General features: G+C 47.8%; 1 protein-coding gene across 13 annotated transcripts in view; it reads right to left on the reverse strand.

Annotated features, from left to right (window-relative positions):
* Positions 1 to 13,858, reverse strand: part of bahcc1a (BAH domain and coiled-coil containing 1a) — a 184,493-nt gene that overhangs the window by 45,235 nt on the left and 125,400 nt on the right. For 11 of the 13 annotated variants that reach the window (XM_090197404.1, XM_090197410.1, XM_090197407.1 and 8 more), the window contains 4 exons: positions 13,017 to 13,356; positions 8,274 to 9,200; positions 2,252 to 2,421; positions 640 to 776 (listed from right to left, as the gene is read on the reverse strand). In XM_090197404.1, coding sequence (XP_090053530.1) covers positions 640 to 776; positions 2,252 to 2,421; positions 8,274 to 9,200; positions 13,017 to 13,356 — 1,574 coding nt within the window. The remainder of the gene's footprint in view (positions 1 to 639; positions 777 to 2,251; positions 2,422 to 8,273; positions 9,201 to 13,016; positions 13,357 to 13,858) is intronic. The other 2 variants (XM_090197412.1, XM_090197408.1) reach the window with 1 other exon arrangement.

Here is a 13,858-nt window from a genome sequence, read left to right on the forward strand (position 1 = left end):
CAGGTAATGTATAGGAGAATAGTGAAGTACATGTTGAAGGATAATATATAGGACGGCAGTAAATTATATGGTGAAGGATAATGTATAGGAGGATAGTAAATTATAATGTATATGAGGATAGTAAAGGACTCGTTGAAAGATAATGTATAGGATGACAGAAAAGGACTCGTTGAAGGATAATGTATAGGATGATAGTAAAGGACTCGTTGAAGGATAATGTATAGGAGGATAGTAAAGGACTCATTGAAGGATAATGTATAGGATGATAGTAAATTATAATGTATATGAGGATAGTAAAGGACTCGTTGAAAGATAATGTATAGGATGACAGAAAAGGACTCGTTGAAGGATAATGTATAGGATGATAGTAAAGGACTCGTTGAAGGATAATGTATAGGATGATAGTAAAGGATATGGTGAAGGATAATGTATAGGAGGATAGTAAAGGACTCGTTGAAGGATAATGTAGAGGATGATAGTAAAGGACTCGTTGAAGGATAATGTATATGAGGATAGTAAATGATAATGTATATGAGGATAGTAAACGACTCGTTGAAGGATAATGTATAGGATGATAGAAAAGGATATGGTAAAGGATCATGTTTATAGGAGGATAGTAAAGGACATGGTGTATCTTACTGGTGGTCATGCTTCCTCTGTAGCTTGGCTAACTCCCTCTGTTTCTCTTTGTAGCGCCTCTGGAGCTCTGCCAGCTTCACCCGCATGGCCAGCTCTGGACCCTCCATCCTCTCCATGGTGCCCTTGGCCGGGCATGCCTGAATGTTCACAATACTAATCAATCAATCAAGTGTATTTTATGAATCTGTTATATCTGGAGTACTTCTCCTGTCTTATCCGGTGTCCTGTGTGAATTTAAGTATGCTCTCTCTAATTCTTTCTTTCTCTCTCTCGAAGGACCTGAGCCCTAGGACCATGCCTCAGGACTACCTGGCATGATGACTCCTTGCTGTCCCCAGTCCACCTGGCCGTGCTGCTGCTCCAGTTTCAACTGTTCTGCCTGCGGCTATAGAACCCTGACCTGTTTACCGGATGTGCTACCTGTCCCAGACCCGCTGTTTTCAACTCTCTAGAGACAGCAGGAGTGGTAGAGATTAGAGGCCGGCCGATTATGATTTTTCAACGCCGATACCGATTATTGCAGGACCAAAAAAGCCGCTACCGATTAATCAGACCATTTTTTTTTTTTTTTTTTGTAATAATGACAATTACAAAAATACTGATTTAACACTTATTATAACTTAATATAATACATCAATAAAATCAATTTAGCCTCAAGTAGATAATGAAACATGTTCAATTTGGTTCAAATAATGCAAAAACAAAGTGTTGGAGAAGAAAGGAAAAGTGTAATATGTGCCATGTAAGAAAGCTAACGTTTCAGTTCCTTGCTCAGAACATTAGAACATATGAAAGCTGGTGGTTCCTTTTAACACGAGTCTTCAATATTCCCAGGTAAGAAGTTTTAGGTTGTAGTTATTATAGGACTATTTCCCTCTATACCATTTGTATTTCATTAACCTTTGACTATTGGATGTTCTTATAGGAACTTTAGTATTGCCAGTGTAACAGTATAGCTTCCGTCCCTCTCTTCGCTCCTCCCTGGGCTCGAACCAGGAACACAATGACAACAGCCACCACATCGAAGCAGCATTACCCATGTAGAGCAAGGAAAACAACCACCCACAAGGCTCAGGCTCAGAGCGAGTGAAGTTTGAAACGCTATTAGCGCGCGCTAACTAGCCAGCCATTTAACTTCTGTCACACCAGCCTCATCTCGGGAGTTGATAGGTTTGAAGTCATAAACATCGCAATGCTTGACACACAACAAAGTGATTATTATTATTTGACCCTGCTGGTCATTTATGAACATTTGAACATCTTGGCCATGTTCTGTTATAATCTCTACCCGGCACAGCCAGAAGAGGACTGGCCACCCCTCATAGCCTGGTTCCTCTCTAGGTTTCTTCCTAGGTTTAGGCCTTTCTAGGGAGTTTTTCCGAGCCAACGTGCTTCAACACCTGCATTGCTTGCTGTTTGGGTGTACGAAGGGCTATATAAATACATTTGATTTGAAATGCTTTTAAAGGCTTATACATGTTATTAAACTAACAGTCTAAAATCAGAGTGTGCACTTAACCATTTAAAATTCCTTCTCATGTATTTTTTGAATGTACTGCATTCTATTCTAATGGTAAATAGAACATCAGGATACAGTATAGTTGTACTCTACCGGTTCGTGGCGAGGTGTCCAGCTGTATTTCCTGCGCAGGTTGAGGGTCTTGCGGGCCGGGTAGTGCCGCCCGGCGCCCTCCCCGCTACCCTCCTGGGCACCCAGCTCCAAGGCACGGGCTGCTGCCAGGGTGGCAAGACTCTGGAGGTCAAAGATCAACATCTCCTCTCCTGTGGGCCGAAACACAGACTCAGGGGTCAGGGGTCAAGGAAAACGAGCCGTGATAATGACAGACATGCTCATTCAGAGTTAGATGTTACGTGTCATTCTAGTATCTTATCTTTATTTGAATTCCATCTAGGGTGTGATCCTGTGCAGCACACCTTCCTCTGTAACACTTTACTTGGATAGCTCATCTGTAGCTCTACAAATGTCATGTTGAGATGCTGCTGAAAGAATGAAGACATGCTGTTGAGATGCTGCTGAAAGGCTGAAGACATGCTGTTGAGATGCTGCTGAAAGGCTGAAGACATGCTGTTGAGATGCTGCTGAAAGGCTGAAGACATGCTGTTGAGATGCTGCTGAAAGGCTGAAGACATGCTGTTGAGATGCTGCTGAAAGGCTGAAGACATGCTGTTGAGATGCTGAAGACATGCTGTTGAGATGCTGAAAGGCTGAAGACATGCTGTTGAGATGCTGAAAGGCTGAAGACATGCTGTTGAGATGCTGAAAGGCTGAAGACATGCTGTTGAGATGCTGAAAGGCTGAAGACATGCTGTTGAGATGCTGCTGAAAGGCTGAAGACATGCTGTTGAGATGCTGAAGACATGCTGTTGAGATGCTGCTGAAAGGCTGAAGACATGCTGTTGAGATGCTGCAGTGCTGATAGTCTACTGATGTTTGTTCGTTGCAGACACTTTCTAGTTGAAAGTCATTGGACATGCAGTTGACATGCTACATATGGTCTATCCAACAGGGCTCTGGTCAGTTTCATTTCAAGTCTAATAAATTAATCAAGTAAACCAAATTCTAATTCCAATTCGACAGTTTCCTCATTTGAAAGCATTCGAGAGAATTGGAATTGGAATTTCAGTGTACTTCCTGAATTGACTGGAATTGAAATCAAACTGACCCAAACCTTGCTATCCAAACAAAGTGTTACCTCTTCATCATATTAAAATGAATGGAGGAAAGAGCTGGAGATGAAGCTAGAATGAGCTGACAGACACACAGGAACGTTCCTCTGAGAGGTCATGTCAGTGTGGAACAAACAGATGCTGCTGTGGTACTACCTGACCATCTGGCCCAGGGTTCCACCATGCAGTATAGACATCTACAGTACTGTAGGTCTGTGGTACTACCTGACCATCTGGCCCAGGGTTTCACCATGCAGTATAGATATCTACAGTACTGTAGGTCTGTGATATGACCTGACCATCTGGCCCAGGGTTTCACCATGCAGTATAGACATCTACAGTACTGTAGGTCTGTGGTACTACCTGACCATCTGGCCCAGGGTTTCACCATGCAGTATAGACATCTACAGTACTGTAGGTCTGTGGTACTACCTGACCATCTGGCCCAGGGTTTCACCATGCAGTATAGACATCTACAGTACTGTAGGTCTGTGGTACTACCTGACCATCTGGCCCAGGGTTTCACCATGCAGTATAGACATCTACAGTACTGTAGGTCTGTGGTACTACCTGACCATCTGGCCCAGGGTTTCACCATGCAGTATAGATATCTACAGTACTGTAGGCCCAGGGTTTCACCATGCAGTATAGATATCTACAGTACTGTAGGTCTGTGATACTACCTGACCATCTGGCCCAGGGTTTCACCATGCAGTATAGACATCTACAGTACTGTAGGTCTGTGGTACTACCTGACCATCTGGCCCAGGGTTTCACCATGCAGTATAGACATCTACAGTACTGTAGGTCTGTGGTACTACCTGACCATCTGGCCCAGGGTTTCACCATGCAGTATAGATATCTACAGTACTGTAGGTCTGTGATACTACCTGACCATCTGGCCCAGGGTTTCACCATGCAGTATAGACATCTACAGTACTGTAGGTCTGTGGTACTACCTGACCATCTGGCCCAGGGTTTCACCATGCAGTATAGACATCTACAGTACTGTAGGTCTGTGGTACTACCTGACCATCTGGCCCAGGGTTTCACCATGCAGTATAGATATCTACAGTACTGTAGGTCTGTGATACTACCTGACCATCTGGCCCAGGGTTTCACCATGCAGTATAGACATCTACAGTACTGTAGGTCTGTGGTACTACCTGACCATCTGGCCCAGGGTTTCACCATGCAGTATAGACATCTACAGTACTGTAGGTCTGTGGTACTACCTGACCATCTGGCCCAGGGTTTCACCATGCAGTATAGATATCTACAGTACTGTAGGTCTGTGATACTACCTGACCATCTGGCCCAGGGTTTCACCATGCAGTATAGACATCTACAGTACTGTAGGTCTGTTGTACTACCTGACCATCTGGCCCAGGGTTTCACCATGCAGTATAGACATCTACAGTACTGTAGGTCTGTGGTACTACCTGACCATCTGGCCCAGGGTTTCACCATGTAGTATAGACATCTACAGTACTGTAGGTCTGTGGTACTACCTGACCATCTGGCCCAGGGTTTCACCATGCAGTATAGACATCTACAGTACAGTACTGTAGGTCTGTGGTACTACTTGACCATCTGACCCAGGGTTTCACCATGTAGTATAGACATCTACAGTACAGTACTGTAGGTCTGTGGTACTACCTGACCATCTGGCCCAGGGTTTCACCATGTAGTATAGACATCTACAGTACAGTACTGTAGGTCTGTGGTACTACTTGACCATCTGGCCCAGGGTTTCACCATGTAGTATAGACATCTACAGTACAGTACTGTAGGTCTGTGGTACTACTTGACCATCTGGCCCAGGGTTTCACCATGTAGTATAGACATCTACAGTACAGTACTGTAGGTCTGTGGTACTACTTGACCATCTGGCCCAGGGTTTCACCATGTAGTATAGACATCTACAGTACAGTACTGTAGGTCTGTGGTACTACTTGACCATCTGGCCCAGGGTTTCACCATGTAGTATAGACATCTACAGTACTGTAGGTCTGTGGTACTACCTGACCATCTGGCCCAGGGTTTCACCATGTAGTATAGACATCTACAGTACAGTACAGTAGGTCTGTGATACTACCTGACCATCTGGCCCAGGGTTTCACCATGTAGTATAGACATCTACAGTACTGTACTGTAGGTCTGTGGTACTACCTGACCATCTGGCCCAGGGTTTCACCATGTAGTATAGACATCTACAGTACAGTACTGTAGGTCTGTGGTACTACTTGACCATCTGACCCAGGGTTTCACCATGTAGTATAGACATCTACAGTACAGTACTGTAGGTCTGTGGTACTACCTGACCATCTGGCCCAGGGTTTCACCATGTAGTATAGACATCTACAGTACTGTAGGTCTGTGGTACTACCTGACCATCTGGCCCAGGGTTTCACCATGTAGTATAGACATCTACAGTACTGTACTGTAGGTCTGTGGTACTACCTGACCATCTGGCCCAGGGTTTCACCATGTAGTATAGACATCTACAGTACTGTACTGTAGGTCTGTGGTACTACCTGACCATCTGGCCCAGGGTTTCACCATGTAGTATAGACATCTACAGTACTGTAGGTCTGTGGTACTACCTGACCATCTGGCCCAGGGTTTCACCATGTAGTATAGACATCTACAGTACTGTAGGTCTGTGGTACTACCTGACCATCTGGCCCAGGGTTTCACCATGCAGTATAGACATCTACAGTACTGTAGGTCTGTGGTACTACCTGACCATCTGGCCCAGGGTTTCACCATGTAGTATAGACATCTACAGTACTGTAGGTCTGTGGTACTACCTGACCATCTGGCCCAGGGTTTCACCATGTAGTATAGACATCTACAGTACTGTACTGTAGGTCTGTGGTACTACCTGACCATCTGGCCCAGGGTTTCACCATGTAGTATAGACATCTACAGTACAGTACTGTAGGTCTGTGGTACTACTTGACCATCTGACCCAGGGTTTCACCATGTAGTATAGACATCTACAGTACAGTACTGTAGGTCTGTGGTACTACCTGACCATCTGGCCCAGGGTTTCACCATGTAGTATAGACATCTACAGTACTGTAGGTCTGTGGTACTACCTGACCATCTGGCCCAGGGTTTCACCATGTAGTATAGACATCTACAGTACTGTACTGTAGGTCTGTGATACTACCTGACCATCTGGCCCAGGGTTTCACCATGTAGTATAGACATCTACAGTACTGTAGGTCTGTGGTACTACCTGACCATCTGGCCCAGGGTTTCACCATGTAGTATAGACATCTACAGTACTGTAGGTCTGTGATACTACCTGACCATCTGGCCCAGGGTTTCACCATGTAGTATAGACATCTACAGTACTGTAGGTCTGTGGTACTACCTGACCATCTGGCCCAGGGTTTCACCATGCAGTATAGACATCTACAGTACTGTAGGTCTGTGGTACTACCTGACCATCTGGCCCAGGGTTTCACCATGCAGTATAGACATCTACAGTACTGTAGGTCTGTGGTACTACCTGACCATCTGGCCCAGGGTTTCACCATGCAGTATAGACATCTACAGTACTGTAGGTCTGTGGTACTACCTGACCATCTGGCCCAGGGTTTCACCATGCAGTATAGACATCTACAGTACTGTAGGTCTGTGGTACTACCTGACCATCTGGCCCAGGGTTTCACCATGCAGTATAGACATCTACAGTACTGTAGGTCCGCGGCTGTTGTGGTGAAATATATTGAATAGTCCCGTACCCTTTTCACACTGTGCATACTGTAACCAGGCCAGTGCAGTACAGTTCGGATGGGCTCAGCTCGGCTCAGAAAGGATAATACCGTACTGCTGTACTAGGTAGGGACCTCTCTCTCCACCCTGGGGGCTACACATGATGAGGGACTGTGTGAAGTTCTATCATTACAAGAAGTCACCGAGTAATGCTTACTGATGTCTTTAGTAACTCCTCAGAGCCTGCGATGACATCACACAGCCAAAACAACAACACTCTAAAAATCACTTGATGATGTCCTTTTTTATAGTCGCCATCTTTTGGGACCAGTTAAATGTATTAGGAAGATGGGGTAAACACAAAACATCCTTTCGCATGAACATGGGAAAAAAAACTAAACGCGACTGCGGCGCTTTGAAACCGAGGAAGCTTTAAAAGGCACTTTAAAACAATGGGTTGTAATTACTGAGGCAATGCTCCAGGGTCCCAACAACATCCACTGCTTTTGTGATTACCCACACACTTGTGTGTGTACTTACACGAATGTGCGCACGTGAGTGTGTGTGTGGATTTTACAGAGAGGCAGAGGGTGAGCGGAACAGGAGAGAGAGAGAGAGAGAGAGAGAGACAGAGAGAGAGAGAGAGAGAGAGAGAGACAGGCAGAGACAGAGACAGAGAGAGAGAGACAGAGAGAGAGGCAGAGGGTGAGAGAGAGACAGACAGACAGATACAGAGACAGAGAGAGAGACAGACAGAGACAGAGAGTACTGTAGCAGAGGACTAGGTCTGTGTTGTATCAGGGCTCTGTATTGTAACAGAGGTTTGCTGCTTCTCTCTCTCCTGCTCTATCATTAGAGGACTCTTCTAGGAAGCCTGCTATTGCTCGTAGAAAGAGATCTCTGGGGGAGACTTGGAAAGAAAGAGTTAGGAGGATTGTAAAGTCTTTTATCTATAATGTATTTTTCGTTACGTGTCGGACCCCAGTAAGACTAGCTGTCGCCATGGCGTCGGCTAATGGGGATCCTAATAAATAAATAAAAACCTGAAGGATTCCAGCTTTAAGTGACATCACCCTAGCGGGCTGGTTGAAATGACATCATTTGTTTCTGATTGTCATTTCAATCAGCTTCTAGTTACAATGACATCATTTCAGACTGCTGTCTGTCCATCCATCTGTTCGCCTGTCCGTCCGTCTGTCAGACTATATCTCTCTCACCTTGGCTGTCTCCTGTGTTGTGTCGGTGCTGTTGGAGCTCCAGGTCGGCCAGCTCGCTGAGCAGCTCCATGCCGTGGTGGGGGTGGCTGGGGCAGGGATGGGTGTCACAGGCCTGGGGCTGGAGGGTGCTGGAGGCCAGCATGGGAAACGGAGGGACGTCGGCACAGAAGGCTGCAGCGATCAGCAGCTCTAGGCTCCAGTAACTAGGCACAATGGGTTTCAGTGGGGTGGAGAGGGTGATGATAGACTGGCTGGGGCACAGAGAGGGAGAGGAGGGGGAGAGGCACACCAACTCTACTGAGTGGTTGTCATCATTAGGAGTACTCTCCTCCTCTCCTCCCTCCTCTTCCTCCTCAGTATGTGCCTCCTGGTGGGGCTGGGCAGGGCAGGGAGGGTCCAGGTCGATGATGGTGGAGTCCTGCTCCTCCTGTTCTCCTGCCACCTCCTGCTGCTGTCCTCTCTCCACCTTGCACTTTTCCTCCTCTTGCTCCTCCAGGGTGGAGGTGGGGTCATCTCTGTGGTTCTCCTCCTCAGAGAGGGGGATAGGGATGGGACAGGAGACGGTGTCACACACACGGCTCTCCGCAGGAGGACACACTGACACCTCCTCCTCCTGCTCCTCCCTATGCTCCTGATCTGGAGGTCCACAGCTGCCTGCTGCTTCTCTGGCTTCCACCTCCTCTCTCTGCACCTCCTCTTCCTTTTGCCCCTCCTCTTCCTCCTCCACTTCCTGGTGTGGGAGGGGCCTCACCATGGCCTGACACTCTAGCTCCGCCCCTAGGCTGGAGAGAGGCTGGGGAGCATTCTCAGCAGGCTCCGCCTGGACCGCCTCCAGGTCAGCTGGCTCGGCCAATCGGACATCGTGGGGCGATGTGCAGCTCCTGTAACCCATGGCGATGGCAGGGTAGGTGTATCCAGGAGGCAAGTCTATAAAAACATAGGAAAGAGAAAAGGGAGGCAGGTTTAAAAGAGGAATAAGTAATAAAGCTTCACAACAAAAAGGGGAAAAACATTTCTCAAAAGCCAGATGATCGTCCCTACGACTCTCTCTCTCTCTCTCTCTCTCCTGTGAAGTGTGGTCAGAGGCTGTTCAAAAGGCCTAACCCTGAGGACCCGCCCTGAATAGAACTCACTCCAGGGTCATGAGAGGGTAGAGAGGCACAGGAAGAGGACATTACGTAGGTGGCACTGTGCCTTGATCTCACAACACACAGGAAGGGGAGTGAACCGTGTGTGAACGTGTTATTCAGCGTAGGTGTGTAGGTGTGTAGGTGTGTAGGTGTGTAGGTGTGTAGGTGCGTAGGTGCGTAGGTGCGTAGGTGCGTAGGTGCGTAGGTGCGTAGGTGCGTAGGTGCGTAGGTGTGTAGGTGTGTAGGTGTGTAGGTGGTGTGTAGGTGTGTAGGTGTGTAGGTGTGTAGGTGTGTAGGTGTGAACGTGTTATTCAGCGTAGGTGTGTAGGTGTGTAGGTGTGTAGGTGTGTAGGTGTGTAGGTGTGTAGGTGTGTAGGTGTGAACGTGTTATTCAGCGTAGGTGTGTAGGTGTGTAGGTGTGTAGGTGTGTAGGTGTGTAGGTGTGTAGGTGTGTGGGTGTGTAGGTGTGTGGGTGTGTAGGTGTGTAGGTGTGTAGGTGTGTAGGTGCGTAGGTGCGTAGGTGTGTAGGTGTGTAGGTGTGTAGGTGTGTAGGTGCGTAGGTGCGTAGGTGCGTAGGTGCGTAGGTGTGTAGGTGTGTAGGTGTGTGGGTGTGTAGGTGTGTAGGTGTGTAGGTGTGTAGGTGCGTAGGTGCGTAGGTGTGTAGGTGCGTAGGTGCGTAGGTGTGTAGGTGCGTAGGTGCGTAGGTGCGTGGGTGTGTAGGTGTGTAGGTGTGTAGGTGTGTAGGTGTGTAGGTGCGTAGGTGCGTAGGTGCGTAGGTGCGTAGGTGCGTAGGTGCGTAGGTGCGTAGGTGCATAGGTGTGTAGGTGTGTAGGTGTGTAGGTGTGAACGTGTTATTCAGCGTAGGTGTGTAGGTGTGTAGGTGTGTAGGTGTGTAGGTGTGTAGGTGCGTAGGTGCGTAGGTGCGTAGGTGCGTAGGTGCGTAGGTGTGTAGGTGTGTAGGTGTGTAGGTGTGTAGGTGTGTAGGTGTGAACGTGTTATTCAGCGTAGGTGTGTAGGTGTGTAGGTGTGTAGGTGTGTAGGTGCGTAGGTGCTTAGGTGCGTAGGTGCGTAGGTGCGTAGGTGCGTAGGTGCGTAGGTGCGTAGGTGCGTAGGTGCGTAGGTGCGTAGGTGCGTAGGTGCGTAGGTGCGTAGGTGCGTAGGTGTGTAGGTGCGTAGGTGCGTAGGTGCGTAGGTGTGTAGGTGTGTGGGTGTGTAGGTGTGTGGGTGTGTAGGTGTGTAGGTGTGTAGGTGCGTAGGTGTGTAGGTGTGTAGGTGTTAGCTTGCCATTTGAAGTGTAGGGGGTTTAGTTTATCAAAGGTGGCCTGACACTTCTATATCTTCTGGCGTGGAATGGCATAGCAAGGCAGTTAGCGAGGCGTTAACGGTGATGAAGAGGGTGTGGGCCTGGGGGGGGGGCGGAGCCTCCAAGGCTCTGAGCGAGGCGTTAACGGTGATGAAGAGGGTGTGGGCCTGGGGGGGGGGCGGAGCCTCCAAGGCTCTGAGCGAGGTGTTAACGGTGATGAAGAGGGTGTGGGCCTGGGGGGGGGCGGAGCCTCCAAGGCAGTTAGCGAGGCGTTAACGGTGATGAAGAGGGTGTGGGCCTGGGGGGGGGCGGAGCCTCCAAGGCTCTGAGCGAGGCGTTAACGGTGATGAAGAGGGTGTGGGCCTGGGGGGGGGCGGAGCCTCCAAGGCTCTGAGCGAGGTGTTTCTCAGTCATTACCGAGGTGACAGTGCTGAGAGAGAGACCAGCCGGGCCGGCAGCCATTTTATTTGTTGACTTCTCCAGCTCAGAGCTGCTTTATGTGTCAATCCCAGGGCTCGCCAGCCAACCCCAGCCACTCTCACACGATGCGTCACAAAATCCACTCTATTCTTTATTTAGTGCACTACTTTTGACCAAGGGCTAGGGAATACGGTGACATTTGGGACACAGGCACAGGCAAGAGCCATAGAAACAGAACAATATCATTAAGGACCCCATAGGCTGTGGCAGTTACTGGATGAAGATTTGTAGTGCTATGTCCTCTGTTACTGGATGAAGATTTGTAGTGCTATGTCCTCTGTTGCTGGATGATGATTTGTAGTGCTATGTCCTCTGTTGCTGGATGATGATTTGTAGTGCTATGTCCTCTGTTCCTGGATGATGATTTGTAGTGCTATGTCCTCTGTTGCTGGATGATGATTTGTAGTGCTATGTCCTCTGTTGCTGGATGATGATTTGTAGTGCTATGTCCTCTGTTGCTGGATGATGATTTGTAGTGCTATGTCCTCTGTTGCTGGATGATGATTTGTAGTGCTATGTCCTCTGTTGCTGGATGATGATTTGTAGTGCTATGTCCTCTGTTGCTGGATGATGATTTGTAGTGCTATGTCCTCTGTTGCTGGATGATGATTTGTAGTGCTATGTCCTCTGTTACTGGATGAAGATTTGTAGTGCTATGTCCTCTGTTGCTGGATGATGATTTGTAGTGCTATGTCCTCTGTTGCTGGATGATGATTTGTAGTGCTATGTCCTCTGTTGCTGGATGAAGATTTGTAGTGCTATGTCCTCTGTTGCTGGATGATGATTTGTAGTGCTATGTCCTCTGTTGCTGGATGAAGATTTGTAGTGCTATGTCCTCTGTTGCTGGATGATGATTTGTAGTGCTATGTCCTCTGTTGCTGGATGATGATTTGTAGTGCTATGTCCTCTGTTGCTTGATAAAGATTTGTAGTGCTATGTCCTCTGTTGCTTGATAAAGATTTGTAGTGCTATGTCCTCTGTTGCTGGATGAAGATTTGTAGTGCTATGTCCTCTGTTGCTGGATGAAGATTTGTAGTGCTATGTCCTCTGTTGCTTGATAAAGATTTGTAGTGCTATGTCCTCTGTTGCTGGATGAAGATTTGTAGTGCTATGTCCTCTGTTGCTGGATGATGATTTGTAGTGCTATGTCCTCTGTTGCTGGATGATGATTTGTAGTGCTATGTCCTCTGTTGCTGGATGATGATTTGTAGTGCTATGTCCTCTGTTCCTGGATGATGATCTGTAGTGCTATGTTCTCTGTTGCTGTGTCAGACCTATCAGTCATTTACAGTTTTCACAGATAGACTTTGAAGGCCAGGGTTGTTAGTGTAGAACCCTTGACAGCTGAATGAGCTGTGTGTCTCTATCTTGCATATCCCTCTTAACAGTCTATTGTCATCATACATATTTCTCACATGACCCTCAGAGAGGTTCTAACATATCACACAGGCTGCGTTTACACAGGCAACCCAATTCTGATTTAATGTGAAAAGATCTGATGTGATTGGTTAAAAGACCAATTAGTGGAAAAAATATCAGAATTGGGCTGCCTGTGTAAACGCAACCTAAGTGAAATGTTAGTGTGAATATTGGAATGTAACCTGGGGATGTGTCCCAATAGTTTCTCCAATATCCTGAAGAGAGCACCTGTTCAGTTCTTCCACAAATGTAGAACCCTTAGGTTGGTGGAGGCATGAGCTAGTGGGGTTATTGTTATACCCTTCATTGCCTTTCAAATCAGTGAAGGGAATTGAACAAGTGCACACTTTGGGAGGAAGGAGAGATATTTGGGACATAATCAGAGTGGATGGACAGTGTGAGTTCCCTTACCAGGCTCCAGGGATTGTGGGTAATCCTGCAGGGGCTGTCCCTCTCCTCTCTTGTCCTGGGTCTCCGCCCCTTTTGGCAGCTGTGGGGGGGCGGGACTGATTTCCGGAGACCGAGGGGCGGCGGCTGCCGGGCTAGGGGCGGGGCAGGGGGTGGATGGGGTGCTCTTAGGGTGGGGGCGCAGGGTGGGGGACTGGGACTGGCAGCAGGGGGACAGGTGAGCAGTGCAGGCCCCCGGGGTGGGGGTGTTTCTGTGGTAGGAGGAGTAGGGTTTGGAAGGTTTAGAACCTGGTGGCTCAGAGAGCAGCTCCTCCAGCTCCACGGACTCTGGTCTCTTCTGCACCTACCCACAGAGGGACGAAAACACACAAACATCACCACGTAGAACATAGAGCAGGTGATTTACGTGTGAACAGACGTTCCATTTACATGGGAATTTACTGTACGTGGCTCTGTCAATGTTGACAGTTCTCAAAATCCCTTTGGGATAAAAGTGTCAACATTGACCGACATATTAAATGATGTGGCCCATTGCAGGACTCAAACCCACAACCCTGGTGTTGGCAGCACTCGTCCTTATCCACTGATCCATTGGAGTAAACCATGCACAACTCCCACAATGAGACTGAATGGAGCGATAGCCTAAAGTAGAGCACCCCATAATAACCAAAGACAAGCCCTAGAGAACATGCCCTACACTCTTAGAAAAAAGGCTTCCAAAAGGGTTCTTCGGCTGTCCCCATAGGAGAACCCTATTTGGTTCCAGGTAGAACTCTTTTGGGTTCCATGTAGAACCTTCTGGGGAAAGGGTTCTACATGGAACCGAAAGGGTTCTACCTGGAACC

This window comes from Oncorhynchus mykiss, chromosome 13 (assembly GCF_057628025.1).
Source record: "Oncorhynchus mykiss isolate SJ-2025 chromosome 13, ASM5762802v1, whole genome shotgun sequence".
Taxonomy (NCBI): Eukaryota; Metazoa; Chordata; class Actinopteri; order Salmoniformes; family Salmonidae; genus Oncorhynchus; species Oncorhynchus mykiss.